This window comes from Phoenix dactylifera, chromosome 15, assembly GCF_009389715.1.
Source record: "Phoenix dactylifera cultivar Barhee BC4 chromosome 15, palm_55x_up_171113_PBpolish2nd_filt_p, whole genome shotgun sequence".
In the NCBI taxonomy this organism is placed as follows: domain Eukaryota; kingdom Viridiplantae; phylum Streptophyta; class Magnoliopsida; order Arecales; family Arecaceae; genus Phoenix; species Phoenix dactylifera.
The window spans coordinates 9,203,270-9,221,324 of NC_052406.1; the positions used below are offsets into that span (position 1 = coordinate 9,203,270).

The 18,055-nt window shown below is 37.2% G+C and overlaps 1 protein-coding gene and 1 long non-coding RNA gene across 2 annotated transcripts; both read left to right on the forward strand.

Annotated features, from left to right (window-relative positions):
• Positions 1 to 5,238: 5,238 nt before the first annotated feature.
• LOC120113360 lies at positions 5,239 to 10,860 on the forward strand. Its single transcript, XR_005515275.1, has 5 exons — positions 5,239 to 6,132; positions 8,146 to 8,303; positions 9,249 to 9,332; positions 10,350 to 10,576; positions 10,714 to 10,860. It is a non-coding gene; the product is annotated as an uncharacterized LOC120113360 (long non-coding RNA).
• A 6,166-nt stretch (positions 10,861 to 17,026) lies between these two features.
• LOC103705772 (protein ELF4-LIKE 4-like) lies at positions 17,027 to 17,740 on the forward strand. The gene has a single exon (XM_026804155.2). The coding sequence runs from the start codon at positions 17,068 to 17,070 to the stop codon at positions 17,407 to 17,409; it is 342 nt and encodes a 113-aa protein (XP_026659956.1). The 5' UTR covers positions 17,027 to 17,067; the 3' UTR covers positions 17,410 to 17,740.
• The last annotated feature ends 315 nt before the right edge of the window (positions 17,741 to 18,055 follow it).

Below are 18,055 nucleotides of genomic sequence, written 5' to 3' on the forward strand. Positions count from 1 at the left end.
GCCGTACTTAGTTGATCAACGGGAGGTACGTTTTACGTCTCATGACACTTGCCGTATGACTTCAGATAATGGTGACACTTCGAAAATTGAAATAATTATTGGAGCTTGTAGCATTCGAAGGAGACACTATGGTTACAAGTCACGGGCACATGGAGAGAGATATATATATGGTTGCCATCTAACTAATAATGGCCTGACACATAGTATTTATGATCGTTAATTAGCACCGTAAGTTGTATATATAGAAAATCGACTAACAAGATCATATGGACCCAAATGAGCGACATTGATTGAAGTCTCCAAATAAGCTCGCTTCACAGCATTTTCCTAGCTGTCGTTAGGTATCGAATCACGTGTCCGGCGAATTGAGCCGGTCCAAATCAATGCACCCGGACACGTGTGCATCAATAATTTTCGGTGGATGAACCCGACCTGATCCTGACCTGAATGCGGATTTTATTTTAAATTTTTTTACATGAATATTTTTCTAAATATCAGATTTTGTATGAATATTTTTATAAAATTATTGTTTACATGTATACCCTCGTAAAACTCTGTAAACTATACAAATGCCTGTAATATAGCGGTTGTTCTAACGGTATTAAGAAAATCATATTTATATTAATTAAAAATAAAATAAAATTTTAAAATTATGCTATTGTTCCTGTCTTCTTTTCTTACAGCTATCGGAATCGCGATCTATTTGCATGTCTACTCATTAAGGGTATTTTAGTCATTTTAATTAGAAACCGTTAATTTTTTAACATAATTAGATAGCATGGGTACATATGCAAAAACAAAAATAAAAAAAAGGGTAGAATGGCAAAACAACTGTTTTACGAGAGTGTACGTGCAAATATCAATTTTGGAAGGGTATTCATGCAAAATCTGATATTTAGGAGGGTATTTATGCAAAAAAAACTTCTTTTTTTTCTCTTCATAAAAATAGCATTTCAAGATTAAAAAATATATTATTATATTTAATTATATTTTATAAAATGCTATGCTCGTACCAATTTAAGACCTAAAATAAATACCAAATTAAAAAATTAAAAAAAATCTACTAAAAACATAATTTTAAAAATATTTTATTAATAATTAAGCCACATAAAAAGGCTTTCAAGATGCTTGGCGGCGGCTGGAATCGTATCACTGGTCACGAGGCGAGTGGGTACGTCGGAACAAGGCAGGAAGAACCAGTCCAAGTTGTCATGGCTCCTATGATTAGTATACAATAACAACTCGTTTGGAGCAACCGGGGGGGGGGGTCCTACTGGCCTCCTGCCTCCTTTCTATCAGAAAATGTTCGATACAGATCGCATGTTTTCGCATGCCTTCCCCGACCCGTGGGCTCATCCCCTCATGTGTGGGTACGTCACCCCAGCACCACCTTGGTACAGGCGGAAGGAAAGTATATCCTCCAACAAGTCATCTAGGTGTGGGGCATCCGGTCCCCTAATTTAATCGACGCCCCCACGTTTTGAACCCGGACAACTTAGGTGAAATTATCGCCCCCTTACCATCAGGCTACCATTTTGGTGGCTTTACTTATTTTGGTTAGGCTATTGGGACCATAAGTTAGAGAAATATATGGCTTGAAAAATGGAAATAACAAATCATCCCATTTTAATTGTGCCAAATATTATAAATAAATTATATATAACAATTTATTTAATCATTAATTTTGCAAGTGAACGCAAGACTTATATTTTTTTGCGAGGAAAGGTACCCAAAGTGGACTGTTCCGATAATCTATGGGCACCAGGAATGCCGTTTTTGGCATCACCCAAGTCAACTCGAAAGCAATCTATTTTTCAGGAAGATTAATTATATGATAGAGAACAAAATGAGGAATTTTTTCAGCTTCGAAACAAAAACTTAACGAATCATCATAAGCAGAAAAGAACCTATAGAATCTAGAGGAAACGAGCTAGATGATCATGCTGCCATTGGCAAAGGGTGAGACTGAATTTTTTTTTTTTTTAATGTTGGAAATGGCATGAAAATCAATTGTGGCAGGCGAGAGCGGTGTAATACTTGATATTGCACTTCTTCAACATCATAAAATGTATAGTCTGCAGTGTGCTCAGCACATCTTTAAACAGAGATCAAAGTAGTAGTGGAGATTGAGCCTCATCAGAGGAGTGCAAAAAAAAAAAAAAAAAAAAAAAAAACTCGAAACCTCACGAGACGGGCACGAGGCAGAAGAGGAAAACTCCTGATGAGAGTCTGTCTCCTCTCTCGAATCCAACATAGAAGGACTCCTAGGGCATGCTGGTCTCAAACAAAAACTCTAGGAATAGTCCTAAAACATGCTTCCCTGCCCCCTCTAAGCACTCCATTATTGGGTTATTGCAGGTCAACATAGAAAATCTCCTCACTTATTTCTTTTCTTCTTCTTCTTCTTGGAGATATCTCACTAGTGCCGCGGATGCAACCTCGCTGGAAACCTTCTCCTCCTCATCCTTCTGATCCCTAGGTAAGAATCCCTCGACACAATTATCTATATAATTATGGATAATCTTGTACATAGATGTATCATATATTGGTGATTAAATAAATAATTCTAATGTATTATCATCTGTATGATGCGAGTATTTTATATTTGTTGGAAGGTATGTTTTGTGCTGATGATTTGTTGTTGCATGGAGTATGATGTTACTTATTCTAAAACTATTAATTTGTGCCCAAGTATAGTAATCATGTGGAATGTAAATAATTTAAAGAAAATTATGATTGTATAATGGGGCATGGGCGGCACCTGGATTAGTTGACCATGCAAGTAATGTGGTGTATATGTTGTGTTAGTTTGGGGTTGAAGTGCAGCATTATGTTTAGCCTACCATGAACTGAAATATGGCGATAACTAATGCAATGCCGAAAAGTCAATTACAAATAATGAACTACACCTAATTATAGTCATGATATAATTAAATTGAATTTTGCATAATTGTAAGAGTGGAAAAAGTTGGGCATGTGAACTAGCCGACCATTGGTGTGCCAATCGTAGGCTGAGATATAATATTGTGATTGCCAACCATAGCTGAAAGCATGGTATGTGTTTGGCTTGCCATAGATTGGAGCATGATTGTGACTAATCCAATACCAAAATCAAATCAAAATGCCAAATTATGTTTAATTATAAGTAATTGAATTTTTGTATAACTATAAGATCGAAAAAAAGAAGGGCATTTAGACTAGCCGATATTTGTGAAACATGGTATATGTGATATTAGCTATAGGCCGAGATGCAATATAATAATTGCCAGTCATAGGCATACGCGTGATGTATATTTTGGCTTACCATAGGCTTGTACCAATCGAAAAGAAGGAAGATTTTTTTCAACTCTCTCAACTTAAACCTCTCAAAAACAAAATTAGAAGAAGATGAAAGAATTATGCAAATAAGACTTAAATTTTTTTTCCATTGATGATCCAAAAAAAATTAAGGTATATAGCTTCTATTTATAATAGTGAGGTCCGATTTTGCACAATTTGGGTCGGATTTCTATTCCTAATTCTAATAGGATCCTCTTTCCTAACATATACATTTAGTAGAAATATTCTAAAAAAAATAAAATTCTTGAGGAAGTAAATCTCGACTTCTACATCAACTTTGGCTTCTGTCACTTTTTTCTAATTTTTCTCGGATAGAGAGCTATTTCCGATCAAAATCTTACATGAAAAAAAAAACTTTCGGTTTGATCAGTGCATTTCAGATCTCAAATAATAGAATTTGAGCTCGATCATTAGGGGCACCGCCTCCTGAAGAGCTGGGTGTCACATCATAGATTTTTAAAATTATTTGATGTAAAAAAAAGATCATCTTAATCGGATGTCATATGACCAAATTATGGCCTTCGAAAGTTTGACCTGCGGCTCGACTTTCTAATAGGGCTAATCTCCCCCTTGGACATGTCAATCCAAATTAGAACCATTTGCTTTAAAAGCAGTTTTGGGAAACGTTATGCCACAGCATATCCGACATTTAATAGATAAAGGATTAAATGAAGCTTTTTTAAATGAACTTGGAAAGCCTAACAACATAGTTAATCATATCTTTTATTTTCAAATGTATTCATATGGGGGCCTTGCGGCCTAACTTTGGGTCTACAGTATTAGGTTGCCTGTTTTTGACCATGGATATACAGTACTATTCTTGACCATATTCTACTTTGCTAAGATTCTGAGGAAAAAGGCTCTTGCTGTGAATATTTGTAAACTAAGATTTCTTTTCTGATATACATTTAATTTTGATTAGAAAAAGGAAAACACTAAAATCATACAAAATGATTATCCTATATATCCAAGTTGGCTAGGTCTCATAGCTTATATACCTTATACTAACATATAGTAGCAATGACAATAAATAATCTATGCTATATGAAAACGAGCATTGGGTGCTTCTGTGACTCTGTCAAAATTGATCTTTGATGGAATATTAATTTGTTGTATAAAAAAATATTATATAACACTAAAGTATGAGAAATTTTTTAAAAATTAAATTTCATATAATCCTAACAACAAATTATAATCTCTCTTATTTTCCATCCCATCCATATCTCAACCACTGAACCCTATTTAAAAAAGTTATACATTCCTATCTCCATATATCAAGGCTACCTATTTTACCCTCTCTTAGATGGTTTTACAGTCGAGTGCAAAACAAATTGGCTTAGAAGTTACCCATTTCAATACAAAATCTTCCTAAAATCTATATGCCTGACAATCAAAATCAAGCTTTCCCTATAAAATAGAAATTATACATTTATTTTTCCATTAAGTATGATTTTTTTTTTATCACTTTCAAAGACTAAAAGGCCTCATCTTCAATCAACAAATAAAGCAATGCACCCACAAACTCGTATCATGAAGTTAAACTTCATGATTCTAAAACAAGGCATTCAAAGATACAATAGGAGTCAATATGGTTCAGAACAACGTATGATCAATCTCATGGAGTCACCTTAACCCCAGAAACGCCGAAAGAAATGCCCCGGAGCACCCCTTGGCACTCGCAGGCGCCAGAAGTTCTCCCCGTGCGTCACCTGCCGGGCTGCCGGGACGGCCTCCCTGGCCCCTCGGATCGCGAACAGGAGCTCCGCCGCCGCCGCCGCCCCGCCCCCCCTCCTTGGGCTTCGCCAGGGTCAGGCGCACCGCCGACCCCGGTGGCGGCGCAGGCGGGCCGTCGAGGTCGGCGACCCGGTCGGCGGCCATGAAGTCGTCGCAGATGGGGATGACGTGGTCCTTGACGACGGCCTGGTGGGTGGGGTAAGCAGAGTAGGCGGCGAGGTCGGGCTTGGAGTGGTTTTTGTTCCCAGTGCTTTCTGTTTCCATCCTAGTGCTGTTGTATTCTTGTTGTTGGTTTTTGTTCCAGGTTATGGGATCTTGCTCCTTCTCACCCATTTGATTTTAAAATGTGGTGTAGGATTTGATGATCGGTAACATGAACTTAGTTCATGGTGAAATGGATTTTCTTGAGCCTTTAATGATATTATTTTAGGAGAGGTTTTGCATGAATCCTTGCTATGTTCATGTTTATTTGATTGCTTATTGCTCGAGCTTTTCTTATCTGCATTACATGATTTAACGATCGATAGGCTTGGAATAGTATATGATGAGACGGATTTTCTTCGATTCTTTCTTGAAGCTTTATGTGTTTTCAAGAAAGAAACTTTATATGGCTTCTTGATATACTAGCAGTAATTTGGTCATCATTGTCCTTGTTATTGTTGTTGATATTGTTCCACCTTTCGCCATCATGCTCTATCATATTGATTCGATATCAAAATATAGTAAATTATCAATGGTCAATTGGATGAAAAGAAATTAAGCGGAAAGTCTTTCGCTTCTCTAGAATTCTTCTATAAGATTTTCAGTGATTCTTTTAAAGAACTTCTACATTATTATTAAGATTGGTTTTTTTTATTGCGGTGCGTGATTCGAACTATTTTGCTCTATGCTGCCCATCTGATTACAAAAGTTGGTGGGACATGGACAGTGGATTGGATGAACAGAATCTATGGCAGAATGGATTTTCCTGGATTCTTGGTTTGGGCTCCTATACGTACTCATTGGACAGTAGAGAACTGCCAAATTATCCAAGTTGGAATACTAGCATAATTTTTATAGGTAATTTTGCTGATATTTTCATTAAGCTTTGCCACACCCTCTGTTATCTTTCTCCATATTACCAATTTGATCTATTAAATTGATGCATAACTAATAATTACTAGAATGAATTACCTTGCAGTAAGATAGCCCTTTCTAGATTCTTGGTTGAAACACTTTGTGGCTGCTGGAAGCAAATCACTATCTTTAGTAAAGATCTTTTTGTACTTCTTTATTTGTTTTGGTTTCTATAATAAGCTCCATGTACCTTTTTGAATTTGAAAGAAGATACAAAAATATTGTTAGGTGGTGTTAATGAAATCTACAATGAGGGGGATTTCTTGGAATTATGGAGGCTATGAAAATGGTCAACATGCCTATGTGGTGTTACTAGTAAACTTACTGCATGTCATTTCAAGGCGGTTGTTGTTCTTGTTCTTGTTATTGGAATTTCTTCCAGATGCCATGACCTTGACCGGTTCTTCCCAGCCAACTGTAGAATGTATTTAACCTATTCCACCAGAAAAGGTTTGTTGTATTAATAATTTGGTAGTGCTTGATAATTCTGTGATTGTAGGTACGCTTGTAGCTGAAAAATTCCTACATCTGTTCATCTCTTTTTATTCTGTTCGCATTCTATAATCATGGTTGTTGCATTTAGGCATAAGCCTGACTAATTAAAGATATAGAGTCAATAACATCAAGCATTTTACACGCCAGGAAGCTATGGAGGCAGATGACTATGTGATGATTAGGAAGGAAATGCTAACAACCTTCTTGACCTGTCCACTTTGTTCCAGCATTTTTTTAAGAAGCTACAACAATCATAGAATGTATCCATTCATGTAAGCAAACTACGTGCTTAGAAAGCAGTAGTGTGTAATAATTGGAAAGCAATAGCCACCAGTAGATATTAGAATTGATCAAAGTTTTCCTTGCTTTGTTATATGCTTTGACTCAGTTGCTATCAGAATTCAGAAAGATAGAGTTTTCCATTTCTTGTTCATCCAATTGTATGCATTGGTTGTACTGGCCTCTTTAGTTTTTGGTTGCAATATAATAATTAAAGCTTACACGAGCCAAGTTCTTAAAAATTTTTATGACTTACATGAGTGACAGGCTTATCTAATTGATGACAAAATACTCCTAGGCATGTGCATTTCTGTAACTTTCTTTGTTGAAAGGTTGCATCAATCTTATGGCGGTAAAGTTATCGATCGATAAACAAATTTTGTGCAACAATGTTCAATCTTCTGGTTTGTCTGTCGAAGGCTGACTCAAGTATATGTTATCATGTTGTTGTACCCTTGTGATCAAATCTCTATGATTCAGTCACTTCCATTACAGTAAAAGGTATTCAATAGACTCTTCAAGGTTCAGTGATGCGTTATCTGAGGTCTCACCTGGCAACAATTTATTGAGCAAGAAATCAGATGAGTGTAGATCTCATATGTTTCTGCAACCAAACTTTTGACAGATCATCTAGCTAATGTGGGGAGAAATTACCTATATTTTTAATTTTGATTGAAGGGAGAAATCCTGTTGGATCTGTGTTTGAAGGACAACTTAGATCTGCATTTGGTTTAAGTATTATTTATAAAACTTATGCATAATCTTCCCATCATAAAGGAAAAAAGAAGAGATTTTAGTTCTAATTTCAACAACTCTAATAGTGATGCACGGTGAGCTTACAAAGGCCAAAATATCTTACTTTAGAGGTTCCCTCTATTTGTGATTTTTCTGTTATCAAGTAGTCTTCCCTCAAAAAAACAGTATCAAGTAGTCACCGCATTGTTGCTCAAATTCCTTAAAAGTTATTTTTGTTTATTAGGCCTTCAACTTTTGATTATCGTAGTAATGATTCTGATCTTAAACATTTAAGAGGACTTTCCATCTTTCCATATATTCTGCTAGAGGAACAATATCATAACCTTCCATGTATCTGGATCAACTTGTGTATCATCTCATTCAAATATATAATTTTTTTGGTATACAAGTAATCTCTCTTATTGATCATTATTTGCTGATCTGCAGTTTCTAATGGTAATCGAGGGGGTTTTTTATGCTCAAAGAATTTGTTATTTCTCTGCAATTTGCCAAGATTTCATATATCAGAAGTATGAGGATGATGAAACATGCTGTTGTCCAAAATGCGATGTCTACTTAGGCTCCTTTCCCCAGAGGAAACTTAGGTGAGTGATTTTTCCAGAGTGTAAAGTTTCGGGACCATGGTGCTCCTTAGAAGAGAGTAAATATATTTTATGTAGTCCCCTCAAAAAAGAATATATTTTATGGAGGAAAATATTTTGTAAATCTTCTTTTTTTTCCACTTGGTCTCATTTTGTGGATGAAAATATATTGTAAATCTTCTTTCTTCAGATTTCATCCATAAAAGTGTTTTGAGTTTGAAGATATTTAACCTTCATTTTAGGGCTTGAATAAATGGTCAATGTTGACTATAGCTTAGTTGAAGTTCCTAGTTATCTTGTACTTTTGTTTCATCCATCAATAATTAAGTGGTCGAAGGTTTTCCAAACCTAATTCTTAGGCCCACTCTGAAGATACTTTTGGTTTGAAACTTCAACTTTGTTTTTTGGGGGTTAAAGATTTATATAAATTTATTTTTATATTTCGGATATGTCCTTTTCTTCCTATCTACCTGTAGAATAACAGTGTTCAGCATATAAAATGTACATGTTTCGCATCAAAGAAATTTGTTACTGTTTAAGTTCCATCATTTTTCTCAGAAAAGATAAGAGTTTCATCTACATATTGAAAGGATACTAAGAAATTCAATCATCCTTTGATCAGTTACTTGAGATTTGAGAAACCATTAAAAGTATGGTGAATGGACTTACCTAGGAAATAGAACAAATGTCACATGTTGTCCAGATTTTGTGGTCATGCATAAACCATATATATGATCAAAACAATGTTATCTTCATTTATTCCGTGCTTTCGTTTTACCATGTTAACACATATTTAGTCTTGTCAATTTCATTTTATTGATTTTGTAATGGTGTTATCTGAAGTCAAAACAGTGATATGGGCGATTATTTTTGTGCTATATGTTTTTTATTCCATGCTTTGCTTCAATTATTTAAGTGGTTTTAATTGTTTTCCTGAATTCAATACAGAGGTCATTCGGAAAATATATGAGAAGTCTTTAAGAAGGCTAAAGAGAGGAGCCACCCCCTCTGGTCCAATGAGATCTGAAAAAGGTAAGAAGAACCTAATTTCATAACTTTTCAGTTGGAGAAAATGTTGCATGATGAAAGGAAGGGTGTCCCAGGATGGCAGGCTTTTCACAATGTACTATAAGTGAGTTCACTGTTGAGATGGAACAAATATATTGAATTCAAGGCTAAGCTTCTTATTAATTATCCTGCATTCGATTTAGATATTGTTTGGAATATAAGAAAAAGAGAAATCAGAAGTCAGAAGCTCCCACTAGCAGCATTCAAAGAAAACCTTTTTCAGACGACTGTAATTACAGGAGATCGCATCCTGTTCTGGTTAGCCCTCATAGCCAGTAAAAAGATAGATAAGAAACAAAATAATGGTGCTTGAAGAAATATGCGATATTCCCTTTGTTGAACCATTAGTCTTCATCTGCTTAATATTACCTTGTAATAAAGAGAGTTTGGTGCAAATACCAAAGCCTTACATTAGAATCAGGTATGGTAGGTTAGACATATTTAATCAATCATGCATTCCTTTGAAGTTAATGTTTAACATGTCTTCCATCATCAATTAAAGCAATGGCATTTTTTCTCTATCATGGCATATAAGTCTGATCTCATATAAACATTATTGTTAATTAATTATTTAACCATTCCTTTGTGTTGATATGCTTGCAGTATTTTCCAACCTTGATATGCATCTGTTTTCAGGGATGGCAATATACCAGTTTCCTATATCAATAAGTTCCTTGTCTCAACCATGACTCCTGGCCCCTTTCTCTGAATAGTTCCAACTAAACCAGACCAGACCTCCAATATATTTCCCTCTCTTCTTTTTGGGTTGGGCGGGGGGGTTTGTAAATTCCTATGCTCATTGACTATTCTTTGGACTGGTAACACATACAACGAGCAGAGGACTGCAAGATCTTGCTGCCTACTTATGAACAAAACAATCAAGATATCAACGACCAAAAAGTTCGGGCCGTATTGATATGTAATGTAGGAATATTTAGTGAGGTACATGGTTGCAGGATCATTTCACTTAAATTTTTGCAGGTGGTGTTATGCTGTGGTCAAGCATTTCTCCCAGATGTGACAGTAAGCAGTGTCATGGACATTTGGCTTCAGAATGCAGGCGGTACGGATTGGAGGTCACATGTACACCCAAAGGAATAGGAGAATAACAGTGTCACACTGACTCAAATATGTGATGGTCTTGATTTACAGGAGGAAAAAAATGGAAGTGAACAGGAACAAATAAATGAATTTACATGCATGATCATGTAAGATTTAATAGTGCAATAAAGGTTTCTTATGAATTTACTTTTTGTGAGGAGACTCTGTTTGTTATCCATTTCTACCTTTCACTAGAGTTCACACCTGTTTTTTTTTTTTTTCTTCCTCTGTCCCCTTTATTCAGCTTCAGATGGGTAGATTTTGTTGGTATCTGATATTTGATGAAGATCTAGTTGGGTTTATAAGCCAATCATCACCCTGAAGATAATTCAGACCATTGATTGCGTTCGGAGATTATATAAGGTGAGGTTATCTGCATATCTTTTGTTGTTGGGCCCAATTACTTGTTCTTTTCTGCATATTATTCAGTCTTGCTGAAAAATAAACAGCAGCCTTGCATAAGAGAACTGTTGCTACTCTGATAATGTTTGGGTTTGAAGTACAATCATGTGAAATGCCGAGATCTATGAACTAGATTTTTGTTGGCCCATGGGGACCCACTGCATGCGTTTTCATGGGAGCAGCTTTCTTACAATGACACAGTGCATGCCAGGGGGTTATCGTCTACTACCTTATTGTTCAGTTTCCAGAATGGACCTTTAAATAGTAGAACATCTTTCACCCCCCAAAAGTAGCAGAATATCATAGCCAGGACATCCTTCAGGCTTTTCTGCCTTGTCCAATTTCCTGCAAAATATTATAACAAAGATACCTGAAATCTTGATTAATTTAATAAAAAACTCCTGAAATTATCTCTTTCATGTTAAGGTGGTACATATTATAAAACTTAAAAGAAATTCAAATAATTTAGTAAAAAGGAAAAGGATAAAGATTGTTTAGGAGGGAAAAGTTTGTTTTTTTATTGAGTTTTCCTGATAAGTTTTTTTATTTTTATACAATGGAATTTTATTATAGCATGAAGTGAGATTTAATTATGGATTATAAAACGGCATCTTACAAAATCAAAAATTATTTCTCTAATTGACACGTTGTTTAGATCAAGTTCTTCATATAATAGGCATGTGTGTAATCTCAATTTTCAGTTTAATTAAGCAATTCTATCTTGATGTCTAAAGAGCATAGCTTTAACTGGGGTCTTTTTGTGCATATTATCTTTTATTTTTTTGGTCATCATATGAAATTGTTTTGATAGAATTCAATTGGATGATAAGAATCTGCAATTTTGAGAAATATAAATTAAATCTAATTCACCCATCAAATAAGTAGTTTAGATCAAAATATTTATAAAATTATAGTTTATTGTAACAATAGATAAACTTAGGTTCTGTAAATTAGGAATATACCAAATGTTATTCCTTTTATCAAAACCTTGTCTATGATGATTACCGTCAACCCTATTGTAGACCTGAAAATTTTAAAGCACAAAAATTAGGAATCTACCAAATGTTATTCCTTTTATCGACCTTATCTATGATGATTACTGTTAACCCTATTGTAGAACTGAAAATTTTAAAGCACAAACAAGAAAGCAATGTTTTTCGCAGCATTCCTACTTCTAATTTCATGTCCAACAATGTAAAAAATTATATTTTGAGTTTACAAGATATTTATGAGAGATTAATCTTGATCTTTTTTGACAAAAAATACTGACATTCTTTCTCTTTCTTCTATGTAGAAAGAGAATTCTTTATTAAAAAGGTAAATATTGATGAGTTGAAAAATTAAAAGATAATTAAGACTTAACTATTGACCAACTATGATTTCCAAACAAAGTATTGATGAAAAACTATCAAACGTTATATCCATTTACTTTTCTTTTTGCCAACTTGTACAAGTTTATGCATATTTATATGCATATGTACATATATGTATGTACATAAATATATATGTATATAATTACATATCCATATATTTATGTATGCCATTTGTTTGTACTTATATATATTTTGCTGTTTATAATCGCAAAAGGTCCGAGTACAACCACTTGTCACATGCTCGCATTGCATGCTCTCTTTTTTAGTTTTTGACTAGAAATTCTATTTCTTTAGCCAATCTTTCTCCTCATTTTTTTCTTGAAACCTTTTTTCATGAATCTTTTTTCATAGATAGACAGTACAAAAGTCCTTGCATGCTTGAAAGTGGACATAGTTCGAATTAGTATGCTTAATGTAAATGTTAGGTACTTGTCTTCATTGAGAGCTTAACAAGGGGACAAGTTTTTTTTCCTCCGTTTTCCCATAAATCAAATTGGACTAGCAGCCCTTCGTAGACCCTTGTTTTGGAGTGGAAGACCAAAAAAAAAAAAGAAAGGAAGAAAGAACAAACAAAAAACTTAGCATCAGAGAAAGCTACACATCAGCTTGCTTCAAAATATTCTCAAGCCTACATCGATCAATGACAAAATCAAAGTTAGCATGAGAGCGATTTGTCATGGCCATTACATTGTTATCTCGATCATCATCTTAATCATTTGATTACCATCTCAAAAACTAGGGTTAGGAGTTTTAGATGGGTCCTAATTTGGTGGCTAATTGAAGGTCATGGGGACATATTGGGAATATTAGCCTCAAAGGAAGGTGTGTCTGTTGGTCCGTAGCTTCCGTGGAGGCAAAAGTTCCGGGTAGTTCTAAATACACCCCCCCTATTGCTCAGGACACCCCCCAAAAATTAAAAAAAAATTAAATACTCTCTACACCCCCCCATTTGCTAAGGACACCCCTAAAAAATTAAAAATTCCTAAATTACCCCCACCCTCCCCACCCCCCACCTCCCCACCCCCCGCCTCTGCCTCCTCCTCCTCCCCCTCCTCATCCTCCTCCTCCCCCTCCCCCTCTTCCCGCCCACCTCTGCCTCCCCCTCATCCCTCTCCCCTCCTCCTCCGTCCCGCCTCTGCCTCCTCCTCCTCCCCCCTCCTCATCCTCCTCCTCCCCCTCCCCCTCTTTCCGCCCACCTCTGCCTCCCCCTCATCCCTCTCCCCTCCTCCTCCGCCCCGCCTCTGCCTCCTCCCCCCTCTTCCCGCCCACCTCTGCCTCCCCCTCCCCCTCTTCCCGCCCACCTCTGCCTCCCCCTCATCCCTCTCCCCTCCTCCTCCGCCTATTCACCCTCCTCCTCCTCCTCCCTCCTCCTACTCCTCCACCCCTCTACCTCCGCCCCCCATCCCCATCCCCTCTTACTCTGCATCCCCCTCCGCCTTCTCCCCCTTCTTTGCCTCCTCCTCCACCCCCTATTCCTCCCTGCTCCCATTCCTCCTCCTCCTCCTACCCCTCCTCCCCCTTCTCCTCCACCTCCCCCTCCTCCTCCTCCTCCTCCACCTCCCCCTCCTCCAACTACCCCTCCTACCCCTCCCCCCTCCGCCGCCTCCTCCCCACCCTCCTACCCCTCCTCCCCTTCCCTCCGCCGAACAGAAGGATTCAGTTCGGTTGAGGGTTGCCGAACAGAAGCCTTCTGTTCGGCACCGTTCAGCCGAACAGAAGCATTTTGTTCGGCGATCCAGTGCCGAACGGAGCACGAAACGGAGGAGGAAGGGGGGTGTACTGAGAAAATTTCAAGGGCAATATGGTAATTACACTAAAGGTTAGTTTGGGTATTTTTTTTTTAATTTTTGGGGGGTGTCCTGAGCAATAGGGGGGGTGTATTTAGAACTACCCAAAAGTTCCCTGTCCCGGGCGAGGGAATCTTTCGTCCTTCCTCCCGACGTGGAGCTCTCCTATTGGTGGATAGTATATTGGGTGGACGACCACATGAATTTTTTGTCTCATCTCCGAATACAACGCCTTGTTATCAAAACACCCTAATCTTTCTCTTCTATTACGATTACACCATCATACGTGCTGCTGAGCTCATCATGGATGTTCATTTGAGTGGAACCGAATCTTGATGCGGATTATAGAAGGTGCTCTGGTGTGGGAGCCTCACACCTAGCTATGTCAAAAACCTTGTCCAAAAGGAATACCGAATACCTACCTTGGCTTTTGGGACTTGGGATTCCAAAAGCCATGGACTGATGGCGTGTCAATTAAATCAATGGCTTCTTTGCAAGAGAGAGAGAGAGGAAAAAGAATAAAACTATATCAACTGACTCCCACCAACACCCAGTGTGGCGGCTAGACGGGATCCAGTCACCTTGGAGAGCTCATCACCCTAGGGTTTTTTTTTTTATAAAAAAAAAGTCCATCAGCAAATCCAAATTGAACCATTGAATTGGATAAGGAGGTGAAATGTGTAAAAGACTTGGATGATTAATGAATGGTTGAATGATCATCACCATTATAAACAATTCAAGAGCCAACAGTGAAAGCAAAAGCCATATAGGAGGCTCCAAATGAGGCTATTTTGATGAGAATTCAATCAAATAGTAAGAGATTCATCAAATATCATGCCGGTAATGCTTATTGGTCATCTAGTTTTTTATCGAGCAAAGTCCGGATTAAAGGATAAAAAGTGGACCTAATCTTATGAGCTAACTATATAATTCATGATACACAGATATAAATATAGATATAGATAGATACAAATATATATTTATGCAAATAAATAAACATAGCATGACGCATCAGCTTCCTATCAATTAAATTTTATTATAAACAATATGAAGATTATTGTGTTTCTTTGTCCATCCATATATCTTATAGAAAGTGAAAAGAGAGTTTCCTTCAAACTTCTGTTCATGTAATAGATGACTTAAGCTTGTGAAGACGGAGACACCCTTGTACTAAACCACAGACGGACTTAAATCTTGTGGATCATGGCAAATAGAAGGGAGGATATTATGGTAGATTTGCAAACAAGCAAGGGTCTGTATGTAAATTCAAAGTTCTAGGGCTCGTTTGGTTCGCGGGAAAAGAAGGGGGAAAAGTGTGGTCAACGGGAAAGTAATGAGATGCCTCTTGTTTGGTTGGAGTTTTCAAAGAAGAGAGAAGGGAAAGTTGTATTCTCATGGGAATGTGATTCCCACATTTCATGGGAAAGTCTTTCCCATGAGAAACATGGGAAAGTTACTTTTCCATGAGGCGGGAATCACTCAATTTTTACTTTTTCCCAAAAAGTCCCTTCAGCATTAAAGAAGCATTAAAGAGGCATTAAAAACCTAATTTTTATTAAGGGCATAATAGGAATTATATATAACTTTCCTAGGAAAGTGGATGGCCAACCAAACATAAGCATCTTGGAAATTTGTCACTTTCCCATGGTCAACCAAACATGCCAAAAGTACTTTCCTAGGCATCCTCTTCCTAGGAATTTGTTTCCCAGGAATCATATTCCTAGGAAAGAAAATGCTTTCCGCGAACCAAACGAGCCTCTAATGTTACAGCCTTAACCACACACCGATTAATTTAAGCTTTCAATTATTGGCTAGAGTCTTGGAACAACATATAAATCAATCAACATCTAAGATTACAATTATACATCAAGATTTAACAAATAAAAATCTATAGAGAGAAACACGTCTAAATGACTGTCAAATCTACTCTATCTCGCTCTCTCTCTCTGTCCGCCCTTTCTTTCTCTTTTTACATAAATTTAGTTTCCGGAGGCCCTAGACATTTCCTTCACGCGGATTCGACCAAATCCCCAATAAATCTCTCGCGCTCTCTCTCTCTCTCTCTCTCTGTGGTCGGCTTCGGAGAAATGTTCCAGATTTCCAAGGTAAGCCCAGGAGAAAGGTAGCAGAGTATAGATATACGGACCCTCTGTTTTTTTATAAAAAAATAATCCTTTTTTCCTGTTGGGATTCGTGGTGATGGGAAAACCAACGTCTCAGTCCTTCTTCTTTGATCCTTTCTCGAAATGGGCTTTGGTTATTTGCGGAGATTAGTAAGAATTAGGCGTCAAAATTTGATCTTGGCTGGGATATACTTTGCTCTCCTTTTTTTTCTGACTGGTTCTTGTTTTATTCCCATTTCAGAAACCCTTTTTGCGAGATTTCTTTGTACGATTGAGCATTTAGGCCAATCCAATTCTTTCCTCGGTCCAAAAAGTTATTTTTTTTCCCTCGGAAATTTATTGCGTTCTTTATTATTTTCCCCTTTTTTGACATTACATTCGTTTCTTTATTTTTTATCTACTTTTTGTGTTCTTTTGTTGTTTGTGATATTTCCTTTTTGACATTACATTGATTTCTTTCTTTTTATCTACTTTTTGGTGTTCTGTTTGCTGGTTGTGAAAAAAAACACCTTCTTGTCATCTGATTTCTTTGTGAAAAGAAGACATGGAAGCCATGATTTCTTCTCAGTCCCTGTCTCTCATGCCTCCTGATGTCCTGATACAAGTTCAATAGACCCCCCCTCTCTCTATCCTCCTTGGTTTCCTCGCTGGGCTTTCTGTTCTGCTTCAAGAAGAGATCAGATGACGAGAAAGCTCTTCCTTTTTACCTCAGCTGTATCAAACTTTGTCCCCCCCCCCCCGCGATTTCTTGTTTTAATGTGCTTTATGAGGAGTAAAAGCTATATGCTGTCCAAAATCTCATCTTTTTTAACAATACTTCCCTTCCTTGCCTTGTTTCCTTTTCTTTTTTATCTTCTTTAATCGGTATGCAGGCCTGGTTTTGATTCCCAACTGCGAAGAGAAAGAGGAAGGGATGGAAGGGGGCACCTTCTCGGGCGTCGGCAATGGAGCTCAAGTGGACAACAAAATTCTCCAGACCTTCCAGAAGAGCTTCGTCCAGGTCCAGAGCATCCTGGATCAGAACAGGCTGTTGATCAACGAGATCAACCAGAACCATGAGTCGAAGGTCCCCGACAACCTCAGCCGGAACGTTGGCCTGATCCGAGAGCTCAACAGCAACATCAGGAGGGTCGTCGACCTCTACGCCGACCTCTCGAGCTCGTTTTCCAAGTCCGTGGAGTCGTCGGAGGGAGACTCGGCCGGCACGCTTTGGTCCGACGGGAAGGCTGGGCAGAAGAGAACTAGGCCCGGGTAGAGGCAAAGGCAGGCGCAGAGACAATGGCAGTAGGATTGGACCTTGATAGCTTGGTAGAGAAATAATAGGTGATTTCTTCCATTGTTGTAATTCCTATCTAACTCCCCTTTTTCTCTTTTCTCATTGAAATGGTGCTCTGTCTGCGTTCCAAACTAGTCTCATCTTCTTCAGTTGTAGTGTTCTTGCAACTGTCCTATGGGCATACCTTTGTTTGGAAATTCCCATGAAAATAGAGTGAGCATTACAACTCGTCATATACATTGTTGTTGATTCTTATGTATCGGTATTTATTGTCATAAAAGCCAATAGCATGTCCTGAGCTCTATCTATCATCGTGGTTGGCTTAATTATTTCATTTATGCTTTTCGTGATCCAATGCTCCATTTTTTTGATGGATTGATCTTTTATATAGAGAAATATTTTTGCTCATCGAAATATTTTTTTTAAGAAGCTCACATGATGCTTAGGAAAATAATTTTGGTGAATATATTTCAAAGTGACTCCTATTTAATTGAGTATTTATTTTATTAAAAAATTGTATAAAATATTTAATATATATTTAATAAAAAATGGATTTTATCCATAAATTTTGATATTTAAAGATAGCTTTGGAGAAAAAAATTCTTAATTTTCAACCAGTGAAAAA

Coding starts and splice junctions, on each gene's coding strand:
- LOC103705772 (XM_026804155.2), top strand. CDS start 17,068: ATGGAAGGGGGCACCTTCTCGGGCGTCGGCAATGGAGCTCAAGTGGAC.